At 54.4% G+C, this 23,583-nt stretch overlaps 1 protein-coding gene across 1 annotated transcript in view; it reads right to left on the bottom strand.

Annotated features, from left to right (window-relative positions):
- Positions 1-23,583, bottom strand: part of LRP1 (LDL receptor related protein 1) — an 86,250-nt gene that overhangs the window by 36,769 nt on the left and 25,898 nt on the right. The window contains exons 8-26 of the mRNA XM_055247445.2: positions 23,321-23,543; positions 21,739-21,928; positions 21,102-21,245; positions 19,381-19,617; positions 18,014-18,194; positions 16,871-17,093; positions 15,520-15,721; positions 15,055-15,180; positions 12,099-12,239; positions 11,835-11,960; positions 10,992-11,108; positions 10,514-10,594; positions 8,731-8,898; positions 4,694-4,876; positions 4,062-4,262; positions 2,353-2,598; positions 1,952-2,149; positions 825-1,029; positions 479-643 (exon numbers count right to left, since the gene is read on the bottom strand). Coding sequence (XP_055103420.2) covers positions 479-643; positions 825-1,029; positions 1,952-2,149; positions 2,353-2,598; positions 4,062-4,262; positions 4,694-4,876; positions 8,731-8,898; positions 10,514-10,594; positions 10,992-11,108; positions 11,835-11,960; positions 12,099-12,239; positions 15,055-15,180; positions 15,520-15,721; positions 16,871-17,093; positions 18,014-18,194; positions 19,381-19,617; positions 21,102-21,245; positions 21,739-21,928; positions 23,321-23,543 — 3,357 coding nt within the window. The remainder of the gene's footprint in view (positions 1-478; positions 644-824; positions 1,030-1,951; positions 2,150-2,352; positions 2,599-4,061; positions 4,263-4,693; positions 4,877-8,730; positions 8,899-10,513; positions 10,595-10,991; positions 11,109-11,834; positions 11,961-12,098; positions 12,240-15,054; positions 15,181-15,519; positions 15,722-16,870; positions 17,094-18,013; positions 18,195-19,380; positions 19,618-21,101; positions 21,246-21,738; positions 21,929-23,320; positions 23,544-23,583) is intronic.

Here is a 23,583-nt window from a genome sequence, read left to right on the forward strand (position 1 = left end):
CTTTGATGAAAGTCAGAAAAAGGCACCCTCAGTGTGAACCCCAGGGGGGCGGAGGCTGCAGTGAGCCAAGATCGCGCCACTGCACTCCAGCCTGGGCGACAGAGCGAGACTCTGTCTCAAAAAAAAAAAGAAAAAGGCACCCTTCCTGGGCAGACCAATTAGAAAGAAGTTTCCCCTCCCTCTGGGCAGACACAGCCCCAGCAGAGGGAACAGAGTGGAGAGGACAGGTGAGTGGAGAGGATGGTACAGTGTGAATAACCACAGCTGACGGCCCCGCTTCTGCCTCCTCTATCCGCCCCCTCCCCTCAGCCCTGGCCTCCCCATGCCCCTCCATCCTCCTCCTCCTGTGCCCAGTCCTTTGCCACCGTTCCTAGTTCTAGATCCCTCGGTCCTTCTCGCCACCCTCATCACCACAGGTCCCTCCCCACCCTGTCCTGGTGCCACAGACTTGGGCCTCCCCAGGGCAGAGGGCGCTGACCTGGCGTCAATCCAAAGGATGCGCTTCTCCAGGTAGTCCACGGTGAGCCCGTTGGGCCAGCCCCCAGAGCCGGTCTCCCGGTGCACGGTGCGGCGCCCGGCCCCACTCATGGAGGCTGCCTCAATGCGGGGCAGGCTGGCATCCCAGTCTGTCCAAAACAGGATCCTGGGGAGTGGGGAGGGGTCAGGAGGGCTAAAGTCGGGGCCCTCAGGGAGGGACTGTGGTGGGATCGTAGGTAGAGGATGGGAGGAGGCAAATGGCACTGAGGAGTAAGGTGTCCCTGGCCAGGCTGAATGGGACTTCAGGGGGGCCATGGGGCCAGGAGAGGGCTGGGTAGGGTCCTCACCCATCCCGGGGATCCAGTGCGATTGCCCTTGGGTGCTCAATGTCACCGGCCAGCAGGGTGGTCCGGAGGGTCCCATCCAGCTTGGCCACCTCGATCTGGTCCAGGTTACTCTCCACCCAGTAGATGTTGCCTGCAATCCAGTCTACAGCCAGGCCCTCGGGTGTGGCCAGGCCGTACTGAATCACCACCTCGAAACTAGTCAGGGCTGGAGAAGAGAGGGCAGTGAAAGGTTAGCGTCTTCTGGGGAGCTGTGCATGAATGTGTGAAATCCTGGGAGCCCTCGATGACCCACCCTCAACCCCGGCACCTCTGCCAAAGTTTCTGATGTGCCCATATTCAAGAGTAGGACTCCTATTGTCTCCCCAACTTTTTTTTTTTTGAGACAGGGTCTTCTGTCACCAAGGCTGGATAAAGTGGCATGATCATGGCTCACGGCAACCTCGACTGCTTGAGCTCAAGTGACTGCCATAAAGATTTCTCCGTGCTAATACATTATGTGTGTGCCTCATTGTTTTAGAGACTGTTGCACAGTGTGAATATCATCACAGTTTACTTAGCCTCCCCTTGTTGATGGACATTTGTAATGGTTTCAAGTTTTCCTTATTACAAACAATACAAATTTCTCTAGTAAAATGTGCCTCTTTCAAATCTTTGCTCAAATGTCACCTTCTCAGGGGACCTTCCTTGACCACACAACTGAAAACAGCCTGTTTTGATCACTGCTGCATGCCCACTGCCCAGTGTGTACAGTGGGCACTCACTATTGCGTGTGACTGAAGGAAGTCTGGGGTGCACCACGCTGCCTGGGACAGAAGGCAGCGTTCAGGTACGCCACTCTTAGGTGGCTTTTTTCTTTCAAGCCTGCAATTCTATATCTGGGGAGCAGAGCTCCAGGCCATTCAAAGGTAAGCTGATCATTTTGTTAATTATCAGGCTGGCAGTTCTGCTGACGATAATTACGGGGCATCAGGCATGGAGACCCACAGCAAAATCTAACCCAATTAACAGAAGTGTGGGGGATGGGGGAGCCAAGCCTCTGCTTTGGGGCCACTTGGATGGGACCTGTGGCCCCTAGCGCCTAAGTGCTCCGCCTGAGTGCATCCCGCCTGGCAGCAATCGGTGGTCACCTCCGTTGTCCAGCAGCTTCCCGCGGTAGATCTTGTCCTCCACCACGTCGGTCCAGTAGAGGGCGCTCTGGCTGAGGTGGAAGTCCAGGGCGATGGTGTTGCGCAGGCCGGGCACCAGGACGCTGTAGTCTCCTTTGTGAAGATCGATGCGCCGGATCTCATGGCGGTTGGAGAAGATGATGAACGGCTTGAAGGGGTCTGGGATGGGAGGGATGTGACGGGGTCAGCAAGGGGCTAGCTGCCTGTGTGCCACCCGTCCTGGCGCAGGCAGGTCTCTGCTGGTCCGGGCACTGGGGGCTAGGGTGGAAAACTCAGCCTTTGGCACCTGGCCACCAAGCCCAACCCACTGCAGCTCAGAGGCCTGCCTCGGCCTGCCTCACCACACCTCACTGTTGTCTCACCCAGGCTGCGGCAGCTCTCGCCGTCAGGCTCCAGGACCCAGCCCTCGTAGCAGGAGCACTTCACGCTGAACTTGTTCTGGTCGCACTTTTGGCTGCATTTGAGATGCTTGGCACAGTAGCTCTGGATCTGGCAGGTGTGGTTGTCGGGCCCCAGCTCCATGCCCAGAGGGCAGGAACACACAATGCCTTCGCCAGGTGCCACTGAGCAGTTGTGGCTGCAGCCACCGTTATTCAGAGAGCACTGGTCTAGGGGAGGGGCAGGCATGGAACAGACCCAGGGTCAGAAGCTGAGAGGAGGCAAGACCACGGCCCTGCTGCGCCCCAAGTCCTGGGCAGTGTGGACCAAGTCCTTGTGCCCTGCCCACGGCCCCATTCGTCTCCATTCCTGCTGAGCTTCAGCCCAGGACTTCCTGGGCTCCCTCAGGACCAGAGTTGGGACCCTTGCACCCACCAGCTGGCACCATACCTCCCCTTCCCACAGGGAGCACCCCTCAATATCTCTGTCTGGTCTCGATATGTCCCTGCCTTCTTGGGCCCAGGGTGGGGGCCCCAGCTTTTTGCCTCCGTGGGAGGGACCCTGGGAGGTCCTTAGGTCCAGTCCCCTTGTGCTGATCTCTCCTGATTTGGAGGGGGTTGGGGTGGGGTGCGGTAGGGCCTATCCCACCCTTGGTCCTCTGGCACACCCTGGAACCTGCCAGCCCATCGGCAGTTCTCCCAGCCAGTCCCTGTGGCCTTATCTTCCACTCCTCCGTTCCAAGGAACTGGGGGCTGTGCCTGGCTAAGAGGACCACATAAGGCTGCTCTGCTCCTCATCCCCAAGTCACACCACATGGTCCTCCCTGACTCCCGGACTCCCCCAACCTCATTTCTTTTGGTCTTGAATGGGCACCCTCCTCCCCTTGCCTTTTTGTTTGTTTGTTTGTTTGGGACAGGGTCTCGCTCTGTCGCCCAGGCTGGAGTGCAGTGGCAGGATGTTGGCTCACTGCAACCTCCGCCTCCCAGGTTCAAGCGATTCTCCTGCCTCTGCCTCCCAAGTAGCTGGGACTACAGACATGTCCAGCTAATTTTTGTATTTTTAGTAGAGACAGGGTTTCGCCATGTTGGCCAGGCTGGTCTCAAATACCTGAGCTCAAGTGATCTGCCCGCCTCAGCCTCCCAAAGTGCTGGAATGACAGACGTGAGCCCCTGCGCCTGCCCCCATGCCTTCTCACTCACTCTGCAAGTTCTGCCTGTCCTTGGGAACCCCATGCAATCCCCATATCCTCCAGGAAGCCTGCCCTGACCATCAGCACTCAACCCTGGTGCCTTTGTCTCCACAAGAGCACTCCGCATCTCTCTGTGGTATGCATGTGGGCGAGGGGTCCGAGTCTCCACAGCAGTTTAGGAACTGTACAACCTTGGCCCAGGTCTGGGGGACCACTATGGAACCCCTCTATGCCTCAGTGCTCCCATCTGCAAAACGGAGAAAACAGAGAACCTGGCCCCCAGGGATGCCTTGTGGATAAACTGCTCTAATGGCGTGGCTCGCTCAGCACAGCGCCATGGGGAGCGCCAGGTCCACACAGGCTGCTGGTGACCACTCTGGGTGCTGCTCGCCTGCCCGGCTGCCAGAGTTGCTCTCTCCTAGACTCAGGTCCCCCCAAGACTGTCTTTGGCCCAGACTCCTACCCAGCCACCCCTCCCACCCTTCCCCTGGGACCAGGCCTCACCGCAGAGCTCGCCCTCATCTGAGCCGTCGCCACAGTCGTCGTTGCCATCACACAGCTTGTCAGGGGGCAGGCAGACTGAGGTGTTGTTGGCACAGGGGTGCGAGGGTGGCCTGCAGGCCAGGGACTCACAGTTCTCCTCGTCCGAGTTATCCTCACAGTCGTTGTCGCCATCACACACCCACGCTTTGCTGATGCACCGAGCTGAGGGACAGGTGCATTATGTGGGCCCAGGCCCGGGGACCGGGGCTCCCCCTGCCCTTTCTTCCAGACCCCGTGGGCTTCTCTGATAGGGTCAGGATTGCAACGCTGTGGGGTCCACGAGGAACCCTGAGGCTTTTTGGGTCAAATTCACATAGGCAACAAACAAGGCAGGAATCTGCAGCAGGAGGTGCTGAAGCTCAACTCTGGCAAGGGCTTTGGCTCCCCAGGTCCTCTGTGAGCTCTGGCCCTTCGTGCCTTCCCCCACCCATGACACACAAGCTTCCTTTGGACTGCCTTTTGCCTTGCACTGTCCCCAGCCCCACTCCATACAGCACAGTGCCATCCCCCTTGCTGCTGCTCTGCTCTCAACAGGGTCTCCTCCTGCCCACATTGTGCTGCTCCAGATGATGATCTCCAACCCTCCTCTTCACCTGAGTCCTTGCAGCCAAACTTGACACTGGGATCGCAGACGTGGGTCACTCCCTCACAGCTCTTCTCGTCGCTGGAGTCCATGCAGTCAGTGTCCCCATCGCAGCGCCACCGCAGGGGGATGCATAGTCCATCCAGCCGGCACTGGAATTCATCAGTGTGGCAGCCACCAGGGGGCCTCGTGGCTGCAGAGGGACAGTGGAGGGCCTCAGGAGGGAGGGGTTGCCCAGGTCAGCCCTCCTCATCCCTGCGCCCTGCCACCCCGGTAAGCCCAGCCTGGGGCTATGAGCAGAGGCAGGCCTGGAGAGACTGCCAAGCTTTGCTGACACTCCTTGGAAGCACCAACTCAGTAGTAGAGTCAGGAGGTATCACACCTCCAAGGGCCCCACAATCACCTCATCTAATCCCCCCATTGACACCGGAGAGCTCGGCTGGAGAAGCAATTTGCTAAGGCCTGAGCCCAAATGCCCACCACCTTGGCCTCTATTTCATTCATTCATGCCACAGATGTTTACTGAGTGCCTCCTGTGTGCCAGGCGCTGTCCCGGGGCCAGCACTGAACCAGACAAAGTCCTTACCCTCATGGAGCTTAGGTTCTAATGGGGAAGCGAGACAAGACATAAGCCATAAATCTAGACTGTAATTTCAGGTATTGATAAAGCTATGGAGATAAAGCTGGGTAGAAGCTGAGAGGGATGGGGGTGATCTGTCAGGTAAGATGGTCAGGGAAGACCTCTGGGCAGAAGGCATCTGAGCAGAGGCCTGCATGAAGAGCGAGTGAGCCCAGAGGATCCCTGGAGGCACACTCCAGGCAAAGGGAACAGCCGCTGCAAAGTCTCATCTCCGAGACAGGACTACGCTGGCACTTCAGAAAACACCACACAGGCCGGGCACGGTGGCTCACGCCTGTAATCCCAGCACTTTGGGATGCCAAGGCGGGCGGATCACGAGGTCAGGAGATCGAGACCATCCTGGCTAACATGGTGAAACCCCGTCTCTCTAAAAATACAAAAAATTAGCCAGGCGTGGTGGCAGGTACCTGTAGTCCCAGCTACTCGGGAGGCTGAGGCAGGAGAATGGTGTGAACCTGGGAGGCGGAGCTTGCAGTGAGCTGAGATCGCCCCACTGCACTCCAGCCTGGGTGACAGAGAGACTCCATCTCAAAAAAAAAAGAGAGAAAAGAAAACGCCACAGCTGCCTGGGAGGCAGAGCTTGCAGTGAGCTGAGATCGCGCCACTGCACTCCAGCCTGGGTGACAGAGGGAGACTCCATCTCAAAAAAAAGAAAAAAGAAAAAAGAAAACGCCACAGCTGGAGTAGAGTGCAGGGGGAGGGGAGGGCAGGAATGCAGGTCAGAGGGGTAGGGGAGGGGGCCCTGCAGGCCGTGCAGAAGGGCTTGGCATTTGTTCCAAGGGTGCAGAGACCAGTACAGGCTCGAGGGCAGGGCCGGGGCATGATCTGACTTATGTTGTCAGGATCACTCTGGCTGCTGTCCTGAGATCTGACTCAGGAGGCCGGGAGAGGAGCAGGAGCACTGCCTGGTGGAGCCCCACACTCATACACTCATGCTGCCACAGGCACCCCGCTCCTCCCCCTTCCCTACCCTGGACCCAGCTGATGCTCTCATCTCATGCCGGGACTTTCAGCAGCAGTCTCTGAACTGATTTTCCTTTCTTGGGGCCCCTGAACCTCTTCTCAATCTAATCTTCCTCTAGGGCTGTGTTCTGAAATCACCTCCTACATCACAGCACCTTCCGGCTTGGAAATCCTTCAAAGGTTCCCAGTGCCTCCCAAATCAAGCCTCTCACTGATTTACACCTGCTGTCATCATCTGCCCCCTTTGAGGACAGCCTCATTCCCCACTGTCCCTGCACGAGCCTTTCCCTCTGTCTGAACGGCCCCACCTGGCCCCACTGTCACCCTACGGAAGTGCTCAGTTTCACCCTCTAAGTCTTGACGACAGCATTCTCCGGACCATGCCATCCCCACTGGAAGACCCTCCCTCCTGTCCATTTACCTGCAGTCTAAACACAACTCCTCCTGAATGGTCCCAGACCATCCAGCTCATACCATAGTTAACAAATGCTACCAATAGCGACACCCTGCCCCTCCACGCCAGGCCTCGCATACCTCCGCTCATTTCATACAGGAGGATGCCCAGGCTCAGGGGAAGCAACTTGTCCAAATTTGCCCAGCTTATCTGGGAGGGGCAGGGAGCTCTTCTCACCACACCACACAGCCTCCAGGGGCCCCTTCTCAGAACCCTAAGGGATATCACCTGTGCCCCTCACCCTCCCCTTCACAGAGATGGCCCTGGAGACGCAATTACTATTTTCCGAGCTTCCTGTGGCCTTCTCTGTCCTCCCTCTCAGGGTGGGGCTCAAGGTGGGCACTCAACGCTGTCCAGTCTTCTCCTACTAGGGTGGGAATGTGCCCTAACTCTATAAGGCAGAGGCTGTAATCTAGTGGTCCACGGGTCAGATGAGGCCTGCAGGAAGAGTTTGGTCTGTAGTTTTTTTTGAACTTTTTTTTTCTTTTGAGACAAGGTCTTATTCTGTCACCCAGGCTGGAGTGCAGTGGAGAGCTCACAGCTCACTGCAGCCTCAACCTCCTGGGCTCAAGTGATCCTCTCACCTCAGCCTTCTGAGTAACTGGGACTACAGGCATGTGCCACCATGCCCAGCTAATTTTGTTTATTTTTTGTAGAGAAAGGGGTCTCACTATGTTGCCCAGGCTGGTCTTAAACTCCTGGAAACAAGTGCTCCTCCTGCCTTGCCTCCCAAAGTGATAGGATTACAGGTGTGAGTCACCACACCCAGGCTTTTTTTTTTTTTCAAGATGGGATCTCGCTATGTTGACCAGGTTGGTCTTGAACCCCTGGCCTCAAGTGATCCTCCCACTTCACCTCCCAAAGTGCTGGGATTATAGGCATGAGCCACCATGCCTGGCCCGCACCCAGCCTTTTAAAACTTCTAAAATCAACTGCTAGTTGGTATGGCTTAAATTGTGTTCCCTAAAAAGATATTAGTCCTATCGCATAATACCTGTGAATATGACTTTATTTGGAAATAGTGTCTTTGCAGATGGTCAACTTAAGATGAGGTCATAAGGGTGTATCCTAATCCAATATGACAGGTGTCCTCACAGAAAGGGGAAATGGGGATCTGGTGACAGACATGCCCACAGGGAGGACACCATGTGAAGATGAAGGCAGAGATCGGGTCAAGCTTCGACAAGCCAAGGAGCTGTAAAGATTGCCAGCAAACCACGGAGGCTGGGGAGAGGCCTGGGACAGAATCTCCCACACGGCCTCAGAAGGAACCCACCCTGTCAACAGTTGGGTCTGGGACTTCCAGCCTCCAGAACTGTGAGACGAGCGAAACTAGTACTGTAGTATTAAAAATTTGGTAGTTTTCACATAAAAATCTGTATATCTTCCAGAGCTAGGAAGCCAGCATCCCTTGAGAGGGCCCATCCCTCCAGAAAACTAGGCCCCCACTGCCCCCGACGCTGGACCGCAGAGGCCAGGGCACTGGGAGCCTCGTGGAGCCAGCCCCTCTCTCCTCTGTCTCTTCATGCTCATTCATCCCTGCCTGCAGCATCCTTTTCTCAAGCTACTATTTACCAAACACAGGCCACGTGCTGAGCGCTTTTCGTGCGTGATCTCACTAAACCCCCACATCAGCGCTGTGATGTTGGTGCTCATATTACCCCACTTTGCAGACGAAACTCACAGAGGCCCATGGATATTAAGTAACTTGCTCAAGGCCACCCAGATAATAAGTTGCAGAGCTGGAGCTCAAACCCAAGGCCACCGACTGCAAAGCGCATGATATTAACAGTGTGTGGCAATGATTTTTCGGCAACCTCCCTCTGCCACAGGACCGGGAGCTCCTGAAGGACAAGAGCCACGCCTAGGCTACCTCTTGGCTCCCAGACGGTGGCCGACGCACCGCGGGTCTGAAAGACAGACGGATGGGCTGGGTGTCTGATGCAGGGGCCTCAATCTCACCCCTGCCCCACGGGCCCCCGGTGCCCACCCTGGTTGGTGCAGTTGGCGTGTGTCTCATCACTGTAGTCTCCACAGTCATTATCCCCATCGCAGGTCCAGTGCTCGGGGATGCAACGCCCGCTGTTGCACTTGAACTGGCTGCTAGAGCAGGAGTGGCTGCAGCCGGCTTCGTCACTGTTGTCCCCACAGTCATTGTCTGGTGGTGGGGGAAGAAGGGGAGAGGCAAAGAGGGAGTTGGTGGAGCAGCCTTCTCTGTGATCCCAGCCTGGGCCCCCTGCCCAGAACCCACCCTCCGCCCACCCTAACCCCCCCCACTGGGAAAATAACAAACAGAAAAGACACAGAAACTGCATAGACTGCAGCATGCACCATGACCCACGTGGTCGGGATGAGGAGGAGGAGAAGGCTCCCGGAGGGCCCCTCACTGAAGCTCAGAAAGGCTGGGTGTAGGGAACATTAAACATTTGTGTCCCCTTTCTGGCAGGTGTGCGAACAGGGGTCTGTTTGCTTTTGGGGGAAAGGCAGGGGTTTCTCTAGTTTTGGAGGGAGAGAGGTAGGTGGGGTGCAGGCGTGGCCGGGGTGAGACAAGCTTTACAGGCCTGCCCTGAGGCTGGCACTGCTGAATACCATGCTCTGGGTGCCTGGCTTATAGGGGCCCTGCCTGTGGCTGGCAAGAGTGGGGGCCACTTCTGGACCAAGGTCGCTGAGGCTGGCTGAAGGAAGCTCCTGCTTTCTCGGCCTTGGGTGGGGGCTGCTTGACTTGACCTTCCGCATTTATGGGACATGTGGTGGAGACTGGGGTCTGGGTTATGTTCCTGCCTCTTTTCCAACTGGATTTGCTTCTCTAACTCTCTCCTCCCCCTGCATCTTGGCCTTCTTGTCACCGCCTCTCTGTCATCTCCTTTCCTAAGAGGCTCCCTCTGCCCTCTCTGCTTCTTTCCTGACCACTATTTGCTTTCTCCCTCTGTTTTCTGCTCTCCCTCCTCTCTGTTGCTTTTTCTTCATATCCTAGTAGCTCTGGAGTGGGGGCCTGGAGAACCTGCAGGGGGGCTGGGGCCAGCTGGGCTCTGGGTGATGGTGCATGTGCTTCTATGCACTGACCGGCAGGCTCAGGACAGGTCTGTTCGTCAGAGCCGTCCCCACAATCCTTTTCTGAAACACAGAAACCGCCGGGGCAACCATTGGCATGCGAGACACGGCAAAGGTGAGGGGCAACGTGGCGCTGACCCAACACATCCGCTCACACATCAGCTGGGACAGGAACCACTGGGGCAGCACGTCACAACACAACACAGATATAACAGAGCCCTGAGACACCACACACGGCGGTCACCTGCCGCACATTTACACACATAATAGCCCCGGTGGCTCGAGGCTGACATCACCTGGTCCATGGCTATCCGCCAGGTGGGCTTCTGAGCCTGAAGCCCAGAGCCTGACGGGTGCACCAAGGACTCCAGGAGATGGGGGTTTGCAAGGAGAAAGGAGTCAGGCACCGGTTTCTCCTTGCTCTGCCTCTCTGGCCCATCTCACTCATCTCTCCCTGGCCTCCGAGCCCTACTAGAGGGTGGGCAGCTCAGGCCCTGCCTGGGGTAGGAACGACGCTAAAAGGTGATGGTCTCCCCTTGGTCCATCGTGGCTCCCTCCTGGCATTTCTGACTTCTCCTATTTTATCCCAGGCAATCCAGCAGGGATTCAGTGTCCTGGAGGGAGGCCCTGCTGGATTCTGAAGCCCTTTGCCTTCCCTGAAGGGCCTGGCTGTAGCCTCTAGCTGTCTTAGGAATCGGCAGGTGAAGAGAGCAAGCTCTTACCATTGTCACATCTCCAGTTGATGTTGATACATCTGCCATTGTTGCAGGTAAACTGAGTCAGGGGGAAGCAGGTGGGATAGGCTGTGAGGAAGAAAGAGTAGCTGAGTAGGGCCTTCAAGATTACACAGCATCACAGTACTGGGCAGGTGAGTGCAGGGGCCCTCCCATAGCCAGCAGCCCTTAGCCCAGTCAGGAAGGGTGGGGAAGGCCCCACAGCAGTGCCTCGGCTGGAAACTCCACTCACTCATCCCCATGAGTCAGCAGACACAGGACCTGTGCTGAGTACCTCTCCTGCATGGGTTTGCTGAGACACAATGCTGTGATGATGGGGCTCTCCTCTCACAGAGGCCACCGAGATTAACTTGCTCAAGGCCACCCAAGTACTGGGTTGCAGGTGTCTCCGGCACCCCCAACAGTCATGCTCTCAGGATGTCCCTCCCCCAGGCCCAGCCTGACTCCCTCCGCCCATCCCTCTTACCACACGAGGCAGACTCATCAGACCGGTCCCCACAGTCGTCATCCAGATCACACGTCCAGGAGATGGGGATGCAGCGGCCACTGGCACAGGAGAACTGGTTGGGGGGGCAGGTGCGGGCTGGCGGGAGGGATGGGTGTGAGTACTCATTGTCCTGACCCTCTCTTCACTGCCTCTTCTTCCCTATTATTCTCTGCCTTTGGTGTCCCTTATTTCCAAGGATCCAAAACCATTTCCCTTAGAGAATTCAAAAGCATCTCTCTGGTCTCACTGGATGCTTTACCCTTTCTCTCAACGGGTCTCTGGTATCCTCCCAGGAGGAGATCTACCCTGCCTTGTTCCTCCTCTCCAGTCTAGAGCTGTGCTCTGTCCCCTGCAAGCTCAGCCCTCGCAGTTTCCCAGGCTGGGAAGGGGATAGCAGACCCCGCTCCTGCTCAGGGCTCCATCCCCTCTGCCCTAAATTCTTTTCCTCCTTTCTTTTATTTTATTTTTAGAGACAGGTCTCGCTCTGTTGTCTAGGCTGGAGTGCAGTGGCATGACCATGGCTCACTGCAGCCTCAACCTCCCAGGCTCAAGTGATCCTCCCACCTCAGCCTCTCAAGTAGCTGGGACTAGAGGTGCACGCCACCAAGCCCGGCTGTTTTTTTTTGTTTTTTTTTTTGTAGAGAGTGGGAGGTCTCACTATGTTGGCCAGGCTGGTCTTGAGCTCCTGGGCTCAAGTGATCCTCTCACCTCAGCCTCCCAAAGTGCTGAGATTATAGGCATGAGCCACCAAACATGGCACCCTCGTCTCCCCTGCCTCCTTGACTGAGGGGTGCCTTGTGTGATCTGAGCCCCATTCCACACCTGAACAAGTGGCATTGGACTCGTCTTCACTGTTCCCACAGTCATTGTCCCCGTCGCAGAGCCAGCGGTTGGGGATGCACCGGTTGTTCTCGCACTTGAATCGGTCCGACGGGCAGGTGTGCTGATCTGAGGAGGGAATGAGTCAGCGGTCAGTGAGAAGTCGGGTGCCCCCAGCTTCCTGCCTGCTCCGGGATAGGCACTGCCAGAGCCGAGCTGCTCTGCAGGCCTGCCATCCAACAGGGCGGGGCATGGCGGGTGACTCACGGCAGAGGGCTGGGGCCTCATCACTGTTGTCCAGGCAGTCGTTGTCTCCGTCACACTTCCAGCGCTCCTGGATGCAGCGGCTGTTGGCACAGGCAAACTCGCCCGGCTGGCACTGGGGTGGAGGCACGTAGGATGGGTTCGCTGTGGGCACCACAGGATTGTGAGGGGGAAAGTCAGACCCCAGTCGTGGGACAAGTGCTAAGCCCTTTGCACCATTTTTGTTTGTTTTACTATTTCTTAATAATACAAAGTAATTTTTTCTAGTACAAAATTCTTCATGAACAAATTATCTGGATGGAAACTGCAATTCTTTCCCAAGCAACAATAGTGATGTTTACTCTACTTAATACTTGCTGTACTTCAGTGTGACCTGAGAATCAAATGGTGTCCAAGAGAGCCCATGGCCTCTATACCTCTGTCACCACTGAACAGGCTCTCGCCACTCCTTCCCTGACTTCTCCATGAACTTCCCCTTGGAAGTCATGTCCGGGAACCCCAGGGCCCTGTCCCGGTCCCTGGACTTTTTATTTCACAGTTTCATCGGTCCCACCAGCAGGAGTGAAGACAGGCACCAGAACCGCGCAGGCTCCACCCCTCCTGTCCCCAGAACATACGCCTCACCATCACTATCTGTCTTGGCCCATTAGCAGCTAAATCACGACGTCCTTTGTCTGTGCCTTGGTAACCTCCACAAGAGCAGGCTCCTGTGTGAGCCCGGTCTCCAGACCTCACAGCTGTGCGCTTGCCTGGTCTGACTCGTCTCCCATCCCTCTCTAACCTCTGAAACTTCCCATGGCCCCACGGGTGGCAATTTCCCCTCCCGTATCCCATGGACCATGGGCCTGGAGGCTGGTATGTGTCCTCCTTGCTCCTCACTGCTGTTCCCTGGACTGTTCTTCCCCTTACATCACGCTTCTATACCAACCTCTACTTCTGGAAGGCTCCCAGGCCGCGCCCTGTCATCTGTAAGGGTTTTTAGCTCCTGGCTCACCAGCACTTTCTCCAAAATCACTCCTGGTTCAATTCTTGGTGACTTCAACTTCCATGTGGATGATCCTCCCGTTACCTTGGCCCCTCCCTTCCTTAACCCGCTCAGCCAACGCCCTCTCCTGACCCCAGCTACTCCCTCCTAGCTGTACACTATGGCTGCACTGACGCATTTTCACTTCCGGGATTCTATCCTAAGGAAACCATCCAGAATATGGGCAGGCATGATGACGTGAGAAATAGCAGAGGCAGGATTACAAAACAGGCTCTGGGTCAAATTTCCTGGGTTTAAATCCTGCTCTAACTTTGGGCCTCAGTTTTTTCATCTGTAAAATTGGGATAATAAAACCACTTTTCCCACCGGGATGTTTTTAGGGGTAAACAAATAACCGCAAGGGAAATGTCTATGACAGTGCTGAGCACATAGTCCATGCTCAACAAACGTGGGTTGTGATTATATCAAAAAACTGGAAACAACCTAAACATCCAACAGTAGAGAAACGGTTGAGTAAATTACACGAAATTTATCAAATGAAATATATTTTAGTCATTAAAAATGCTGCTTATGTACTCATTACATACTGTCAAGTGACAAAAGCAGGAAACAGAACAGTATGTGCAGCACGACTCCATTTATGTGAGAGTAAATCATAGGGAAATGTTTGGGAGGTGGTTCCCCCAAATGGTAACAGTGGTTATCTACAGGTGGTGGAATCTGGGGTGATTTGGGCTTTCTCCTTTGTGTTTTTCTATACTGTTTACTTATTTCATTGTTTTGTTTTGTTTTTTTGAGATGATGTCTTGCTCTGTCGCCAGGCTGGAGTGCAGTGGCGCAATCTCGGCTCACTGCAACCTCCGCTTCCCAGGTTCAAGCGATTCTCCTGCCTCAACCTCCCAAATAGCTGGGACTACAGGTGCGTGACACCACACCTGGCTAATTTTTGTGTTTTTAGTAGAAATGGGGTTTCACCATGTTGGCCAGGCTGGTCTCGAACTCCTGACCTCAGGTGATTCACCCGCCTCGGGCTCCCAAAGTGCTGGGATTACAGGTGTGAGCCACTGCGCCTGGCCTTACTTATTCAGTTTTACAATGAACACAACCCATTTTTATGAAAAACAAGGCTTGTTAAAATCATGCAATAATAACACAGAAAATGCTGTGACACTTGAACCAAAAAGGGCAGAAGACATTTTACAAACAGACGATTACAGCTATGTAAAAAACAATATAACCCCCCTGAGGAAAAAAGAATGGTGTTCACTTTACCACAATGCTAACAATATATGGTGCTCACTGGTGGGATTTGGGCTTTTTTCTCCTCTCTAATTTCCAACATATATATTATGTATATTTTTTAATTTTAATTTTTTTTTTTTTTTTGAGACAGAGTCTCCATCTGTCGCCTAGACTGGAGTGCAGTGGCATGATTTCGGCCCACTGCAACCTTCGCCTCCGGGCTTCAAGTGATTCTCCTGCCTCAGCCTCCCGAGTAGCTAGGATTACAGGCACCTGCCACCACGCTTGGCTAATTTTTGTATTTTTAGTAGAGATGGGGTTTTGCCTTGTTGACCAGGCTGGCCTTAAACTCCTGACCTCAAGTGATCCACCTGCCTTGGCCTCCCAAAGTAATTTCCAGTATTTGGAACTATTATTATTTTACTTTAGTAATGGAGAAATACATTTAAAAGAAGTAAAGGATAATTTCCTCCTTCCATCCATAGCTGTCCATTCTTCACTCAGTTTCCCCTAATCGCCATCCCCTCACAAGTCCCTCCCAGCCTCCCATCTTCCCTAAACTCCCTCCTAGCCCCCTTTGCTCACCCCCTCCCTTGCTTCCTGTTGGCCCCCTCAGGGCCCCTCATTGCCTCCTTAATCTCTGACTGGGACCCTGTAGCCTCCCCTCCCCTCTCTGCGGCATCCTCCTGCTGGGGTCTGCTTCCCACTCCCACCCAGCCAGGCCCCTCATACCCAAGCAAGTGACGCCATCTGCGTCCAACACCTGGTCCTCAGCACAGGCGCACTGGCGGCTCCCAGGGGTGGCCAAGCACAGGCTGCTGCAGCCGCCATTGTTCACCCGGCATTTGTTGGTGCCAACTGTGGGGAAGGGCCATGGGGAAAGGCAAGGGGAGGAAGAGGTCAGGAGAGGTCAGAGAAAGAATAGGGGAGGAGACACATTAAGATGTGGGGACAGAAAGAGGAAACATGGAGAGGAAGAAGATCATGTTGAAGAACAGGAGACACAGACATGGGGCAGGAAGGGAAATGGGGAACAGAGAATCAGATTGTGTTGGGGGAGTTCTCTTCTCAGGATCCTCAAAAGTCAGAGCCTAGGATCCCTGGGAAGTGCCTTCACTCCCAGGGAAGTCTCAAATCAATGCCTAGGTCCCACCACCCCTTCCAGGTCCCATGCTGCCCCCAGCCCCAAGGAGGTACCTTGCTGCTGCTGGGCATCATACATTCGGATCTCAAAGATGGGGGGCCGCTCACTGCGCAGAAGGGTCACAGTGGGGGGTGCGCCTCCTACACCCCGTTCCAAGCGGTAGACACTGCCACTCCGATACTCAGTCCAGAAGAGGTAGTTGCCATGGTGACACAGGCCAAAGGCATGGTTCAGCTCAGGACCTTCATACACAATCTAGGGATGGAGAGGATACTACTACGGAGTTGGAAGAAAATTGAGGGAGGCCTGTGAGATCACTGTTTTGTACATTCATTTGTCTATGTCCTGGGCATGGGTTTTGCTTTGTTTCCCCCATTAGCCTGGGAGCCCCTGAGGGTGATAGTTTTGCACACAGTGGGATGGTAGATCCTGAAGCCAGCAGGTGATCGAGTGATCCAGCAAGGATGCTGATGGTGAGGTTGTCCATATGGTCCTCTCCTGGGCTCATTCATATTCATTCATAGTCCCCAAATACACACACACACACACACACACACACACACAAATGAGCAGACAGGCAGTATTCATCCATTCATTTCTTCAACATTTACCAGGATCTGTTAGGGGCTGAGCTGTAGTAGGTAGTAAGAGGTGAAAATGACACGGTCTCTGCCCTTGAGCTGCCCACTGTCTCATGTAGGGCACATACGGGTGATCCAATGTGAAGAGGGGTCTGGAGACGACACCCTAGGGGAGGTGGCCCCTGAGCAGTCTGCCAGGGGAAGAGGAGCTGGGGTGAACATTCCATGTGGAATGAACTGCGTGAGTAATGGCACAGAGGGCAGATGCTCTGTGACGTGTGCTGGGAGGAGCAAGCTGTCTAGTGCTGCTTGTTCAAAGAGTGTTGGGATGAAGGAAGTGGGGAGAAAAGAGACCAGAGAGGGGGTCGGGGGCCATATCATGAAGGGCCCTTATACACTAGAACACGTACATGACTCATGAAGCACATGACAATCCAAATGACCAAGTGTGGAGATATGCCGTCCCTAGGCCCTCACACTTGCAGAGAGTGCAGACACACACCAAGGCATGCCGTGTATTTACGCACACACATGAGGAGGCGCACATGATGTGTATGCAGAGACCAGCACATGGACAGTCAACTTCACAGACAACACGAATAGACACAAAGAGACACAAATGGAGGCAATCCTCAAATAACGCAATACATAAGATATGCAAGCACACAGATGTACACATCTATAGATGCACAGAAAAACATACATGAGGCACACAGGCCTGGACACACACAGATAGCCACATACTCACACACAACCTCATCCACGCCCAAGCATGGTCTAGCAACACACACAGACTCCCGCACACAGGCACATGCCTGCCCACCTTCCGGTCTGTGCCATTGAGCAGTATCGTCTCGATGCGGTCGTAGAAGGCATCCACCCAGTAGATGCGCCCAGCCGGGATGTCCAGGCTTAGCCCATTGGGCCAAAGCACTGTCTTGGAGGTGACAAAGATGTCTCGGTGTGAGCCGTCCATCCAGGCCCTCTCCAGCCGCCCACGCCGACTGTCCTTGGGGTCCTCCTCCCAGTCTGTCCAGTACATCCACCTGTGGGCAGCGACTGGTCAGCATCACGTGGGCACCCCCTGCCATCAGCAGCCCCCCCTGTGATCCCAATCCATGAGTACTGTCCCAGAGCTCCTCACAGGGGTCTCCTGTCCTGCTCATCACTGGATCACACATTTCTCTGTCCTGCTCATCACTGGATCACACATTTCATTCATTCACTCCATTCAACAAATATTTGTTGAGTGCCTGTAAGTTGGGCACAGTTTTGGCATTCATGGATGCAGTGGAGATCAAGGCAGCCAAGGTCCCTGCTCCCACGGAGCTCCCATCCCACAAGAAACAGGTCAATCAAGGTTACATGGAGAGCAATAAAGGCTAGGAGGGAAATAAAGCAGGGTGATGGGGTGGAGAGTGACCGGGCTGCAGGTGGGGGTGTCAGGAGAGTGGTGGAGAAGGCCACCATGAGGAGGTGGCATGAGTGAGACTTGATGTAGAGAAGGAGCCAGTCCTGCAAATATCTGGGAGTTCCAGGCTGAGGAACTCCAAGAGCAAAAGCCCTGAGGCAGGAGGAGCTGGGGTGCTTGTTTGAGAAACAGACAGCAGGCAGTGGGGACAGAACTTCAAGTGTGGGAAGCGAGATGCAGATGAGGTCAGACAAGGGCCAAGCAGACGCTGTGGGTCTATGCAGGCCTGACAAGAACGTAGGCCTCATTCTCAGGATAAGGGGAGCTGGTGGAAGGCCCTGAACTGCGAGTGACAGGATCAGATTTCTTCTATGTTTAAGGAATCACTCCCATTTCCCTGAAGACAGGGACTCCTTCTCCTCTTGCAGACTCTCATTCCTGCTAAAGTATCCCGCCTCAGCTGCCTTCCCCTGCTTCCCTGTCCATTTCATCCTCCAGTTATCTGAGGCCCACACACTCCCGGCTCCTCCCACCCCAAGGCCTGGGAGGACTCACCCATTGAGTGGATCCACCACAATAGCCCTGGGGTGTGTCATTTTGCCCTCGATTAAAGTCTTGCGGGTCTGAGCAGCTTTCTCCAGCCTGGCCACGCTGATTGTCTTTTTGGGCCCATCGTCCGTCCAGTACAGATTGTCTCCCATCCAGTCCACGGCCACACCCTCCACATTGTGGATGCCTGTTGGGGAAAGAGGGACCGGTGATGAACAGCTTCAAAGGAAGTTCAAAGCTGCCTGCCTCTGGCCCTCCCGGACTCAAGTACCTTTGAGCAGTCTGGGCTACAGAGGGGTGCAGGGACCCTCTGGGGCCCTAGACAGATGGGTGGGGGTAGGGACAGGAGGCTGGAAAAGGAATAGGGAAGGCCCTGTGTGCTGCCATTTGTATTGGGGCTAGCTTCTCAAAATCACGCGTGGCAGACAGTAAACTACATGGCTGATGTGGGCTCTTGCGTGAGGGCATCTGGCCCGTGCCTGAGTGGAGAGCTGAAACAATGGGCATGTGGCTCTGGGCACAAGTGTGACATCATATCCTAGGCCTAAAAATCCTGAACTAACAAAATGAATAAATTAGGAAGTGATTTTTCACTTAGCCAAAGGCTTCACTCCAAGTGTCCTTTAAATAGCAGTTCCCTTGATATAGGGATCCCCAATCTTTTCCTGATGAGTTACTTTTGATTTCCCCAAAGTCTTGTGATATGATTGCTGACTGTTGATTTTCTCTGAACTGCAGTGTGGATGGGGTGCAGGGCAAAGGTTATAACTGGCATCTGCCAGATTGATTGGGAGGCAGCCTGATCCTGGGGCCCAAGTGCAGATTTGGGGCAGACCTCGTACAGCTCAGAATCCTTCACCTAGACGTTAAAAAGACAATGCACTGTGAACCTGCCCAAGCAGCTCAGAGGGAAGACCTGGATGCAATTCACAAAACACAATTTTCTCAGGACACATGAGCATGCAGTTTTTGGTGACTGCAAGGTCAGCTGCACAGACCCTGTGTGCGCACATACGTGTGGGTGTGTCCTGTTTTGATCTGGCAGGCCTGTCTCCAATTCAAGACCTCAGTTGTCTCCTGGCTGTCTGCTGTGTGCAGCTCCAGGGCTCTGAGCCAATGCAGAGAGACCCTGAGTTTTCCCAAGGGCTGGCAAGGACGGCCCATGCTGCCTAACCCATCCATCCTCCTGCCTCTTCGGCTCAGCCAAGAAGGGGGTCACACAGGGGTCAATCTGTCTATCCCCTCATCTCCATGCCAACCAGTGCAGCCAGCCGGTCAGCAGGGGACCATCCTGCTGAGAGGGCACCGAGAAACAGATGCCTGGGCCCCAGCCCCCTTCCAAACCCATGGGCCACATCCCTAGGAGCCAGTACCGTCCTTCAGGATGGTCTCCCGCTCAGTGCCATCAATCTTCTGGCGGCCAATGAGGTAGCTGGTGGTGTCGGCAAAGTAGATGAAGCCGGTCTCAGCGTGGAAATCCAGGGCTCGGGGGTTCATGAGGTTTTCAATGGGGATCATGTGCTCGTCTGGGACCTTGGCCCCCATATCCATGCCCCGGATGATGCCTGGCCGGCCCTTGCCATACACGAGGAACAGCTCGTGCTCCGGCTCTAGAGCAGGCACAAGCCAGGGTACAGTCAGACACACACACGACTATCATCCCCACCCAGGGGCTGCGGCCAAGGGGGCTGCAATGCCCTAGCTGTGATGGGTCAGGAGACGTTAGGGATGCGAGGCTCTGGGTCAGATGGACTGACCACACACACACTAACATACAGGACGCTGGGTCCTGGCCGCAATACCCCAGGGTCTGACCTCTGCACTCCAAGGGTAGGAAATGAGGGAAGAATAGCAGGTTTTCAGCTAAGTGCCCTCTGATCAGTCATGAAATCAGTGGTATAAAAGGAGTACCTTCAAAATACGTTGGAGTCACATCACTGTTTACCACTTCCTCTGCTGCCATCCTAGTGTAAACCACATCACTTCTTGCCCACTACACTGAAACAGTCTTCTGGCTACTTCCCTACTGCCCATACCCCACCCAGCAGCAGCGTGACTTTTATACAAATGTGAATCCAATCATGTCACTTCCATTCTCAAAAGTCACTATGAGCTTCCCATCCCAGATATAATAAAATCCATCCCCTGCCTCCTTCTCTGTCCTCACACCACTCAGCCCCACTGGCCTTCGTGCTGTTCCTCTGGCTTGCCACACTCACGCTGGCCTCGGGGCCTTTGCACTGTTGATTCCCTCTGCCGGACATGCTCCTCCCTCAGGGAGTTACATGGTTGCCCTCTTCATTTCACAGAGAGCTTGGCTCAAACACCACATCCTCAGAGAGGCCCTTGCTGTCCTCATTAACTCTGTTCTCTGCTTTATTTATTCATTTATTTTTAATTTTTTGAGACAAAGTCTCACTCTGTCACCCAGGCTGGAGTGTGGTAGTGCCATCTCAGCTCACTGCAACCTCAACCTCCCAGGTTCAAGCGATTCTCCTGCCTCAGCCTCCCCAATAGCTGGGATTATAGGCATGCACCATCACACCCAGCTAATTTTTGTATTTTCAGTAGAGACGGGGTTTCATCATGTGGGCCAGCCTGGTCTGGAACGCCTCACCTCAAGTGATCTGCCTGCCTCGGCCTCCCAAAGTGCTAAGATTATAGACATAAGCCACTATGCCTGACTATTCTCTGTTTTATTTTCTTCATAACCACTTATTACCACCTAAAGTTACGTTTATTTGTTTCCCCAGCTAGACTATAAGCTCCATGAGGCCAGGGACAACGTCTGTCTCGTTCACTGCTTAATCCTGATGACCAGAACAGTGCCAAACATGTAGTGAGTGCTCACTGCTCACTAGACACTTGCTGAATGAATCAGTTTAGTTTTCTGCAGAGTCCGGTGGGCGAGTGAGAAAAGCACTTTTTTCGAATGTAGATTCAAGTCCCATCACTGCCCTCACTAGCAGGTACACTCTGGGACACTTCCTTCATCTCCCTGCACGTCAGACAGGGGCAGCCGGGCTGTGGGGGACACCTGAGGAACCCTCCTGCCGCCTCCCGATGGGCACACACCCCCTTCCCTGTCACTCACTCTTGCATGACTTCCCGTCACTGCCCAGGCTGAAGCCGGAGCGGCAGCGGCAGGTCCGCGCCTTGTGGCTGTTGGCCAGCAGGCAGATGTCAGAGCAGCCACCCGGCTTCCCATACTGGTCGTTTTCACAGGCATGGCTCCTCACTGGGGGCAGGGTGAAGAGCTGTCAGGACCCCTCAGAGCCCCTGTGCCAGGCCTTGAGAAGGCTTCCTGAATCTGACCACACCCCCTGCTGCTGTGGTCTTTGTGCTTGCTATCCCATTTTAGGATTTGGAAGCCACAGGGGTGGAAACCCTCTGCCCCCCAACAACCCAGCCTTCAGACTCTTGGGTGGGGACTTCAGTAGTCAGAGGAGAGAGTTCCAGGGTTGCCCATGGCCAGGTGCTCCTGCTCCAGACTGGCAAGGGGAATGGGAGGGGACAGAGTGGGATCTGGAGGCTGAGTGGGTGGATGGGGGCTGGCAGGGGAAGCTGGGGGGCCAGGGCAGGTAGCACGAGTGGCTGGCGAGGAGAATCGGTCATGACATGAAAGAAGCCAGGGTCCCCACAGGAGGGCCCATAGAGGGGCTGTGATCCCAAGGTCCCAGAGCCATCATGGGGTAAAGCCAGCTTTGGAGGGGCCATGGAGCCCTGCTCACCTCGGGGCTGACGCCTCTGGTGATAGATGTGGAGGGCACCACCCTTGTCCACCCGGGTGACAACCTGGTACTCGGTGCTGTTAAAGCGGTTCACACGGATCACACTCGTCTTCTGCTGGGCATTGGCATTGTCCGAGTTGGTGGCATAGAGATAATTCTCAAACACGGTCAGGCCATACAGGTGCTCGATCTGAGACAGGCAAGCAAGAATGGACAGCATGAGATGACAGGGGTTCCTCCCTCTGCCCTGGAGATCCCCGCAGCTTCCTCCAGACTTCATGACCTGCATTCCCCAATTCATCCTGTAGTTTTTTATTTTCATTTATTTATTTTGAGACAGGACCTCACTCTGTCACCCAGGCTGAAGTGCAGTGGCACGATCACGGCTCACTGCAGCCTCCACCTCCTGGGCTTAAGCGATCCTCCTGCTTCAGCCTCTTGAGTAGTTGGGACTACAGGCACATACCACCACACCTGGCTAATTAAAAAAAATTTTTGTGTAGAGATGGGGTTTTCCTATGTTGCTCAGGCTGGTCTCGACCTCCGAGGCTCAAGCAATTCTCCTGCCTCAGCCTCCCAAAGTGCTGGGATTACAGGTGTGGGCTACCGTGCCTGTCCCCGCCATTTTTTAACTCAATGCTTTACTCCCGTCTCCTCTGGCTGGATTAACCTATTCTGAAGATTTTTGCTTACCAAGATCCCACTCATCCTCTACAGAGCATGTCTTTAAAGAATTTATGGGATCTTCTAACCAGAGATGTTTTCTCCTTCTATACATCCTCCGTGACACTGCTATCTATCCACGTCTGGCACGGTGATTTGTGGACTTATCTCACCCACTCTACTCAGACCCCTTGAGGGCAGAAACCCTGTCCTTCACAGAATTAGGCACTCGGTAGACACTTTAGTGATTTTAGACTGAATTAGAGTTGGGCTCTAAACTCTGTCCACAGAGGACATTCTTAGTCTGTTATGAGGGCTAAGAGGACACACTTGCCCCAAGCAAGCCCTGTAACACCCCTGACTACCCACAGAGCTTATCTGCAGTGACCAACTGTCCTAGTTTGCCTAAGACAAAGGTAAGGGTTTGCTGGCTTACCAGACTTTCAGGGCTAAAACTGGGACAGTCCTAGGCAAACTGGGCTGGTTGCTCACCCTAATTATCCCACAATGGAGATGCCACCTCCGAGCCAGCAAGGCTTCTAGACCAAGTTCCAGTGCTATCATCCGGCTTTGTAAACACAGGCAAATCACCTAACCTCTTGATCCTGCTTTTTCATCTGCTGAAAGGGAACTGAACCACCGCCCTGTTCATCAACTAGGGGTTATTATAAGGGTCAAAGGAGAAAAAGGAAGTAAACACAAGTGGTGTCTCTAAAATGACTGTTCCCATCACAGTGGAACCTGTATCTTGTCCTTTCTCTGCAGTATTCACGCCCACCCCACTCCCACTAGAGGCCTAGGGCATCCACCCTCTTTACCAGGAGACTCAGAGAACGGTTCCCCTACAGAAGCTTCCCCCCTCACCAGAAGGCCCTGGATCATGGTTCCCCCACAAAACCTCAGACAGTAACTCCCTCACCAGGATGCCCTGGATGATGGTCTGGCGGCCCTTGCCCTCATAGTCCACCACTTCAATATAGTCCAGGTAGGCATCTGCCCAGTAGACAAGGCGGCTGACCAGGTCCAGCGTGATACCGTGAGGAAACACAATCTTGCTGTCGACGAGCTTGGTGCGGTTCTGCCCATCCATGTCACAGCGTTCCACCTTTGGGATCTGCCCATAGTCAGTGAAAAACACCTTCCTGTGGGAAGATGCATGTTAAATGGGGTCTGGACATTGGG

The sequence above is a fragment of the Symphalangus syndactylus genome, chromosome 17, assembly GCF_028878055.3.
Source record: "Symphalangus syndactylus isolate Jambi chromosome 17, NHGRI_mSymSyn1-v2.1_pri, whole genome shotgun sequence".
In the NCBI taxonomy this organism is placed as follows: domain Eukaryota; kingdom Metazoa; phylum Chordata; class Mammalia; order Primates; family Hylobatidae; genus Symphalangus; species Symphalangus syndactylus.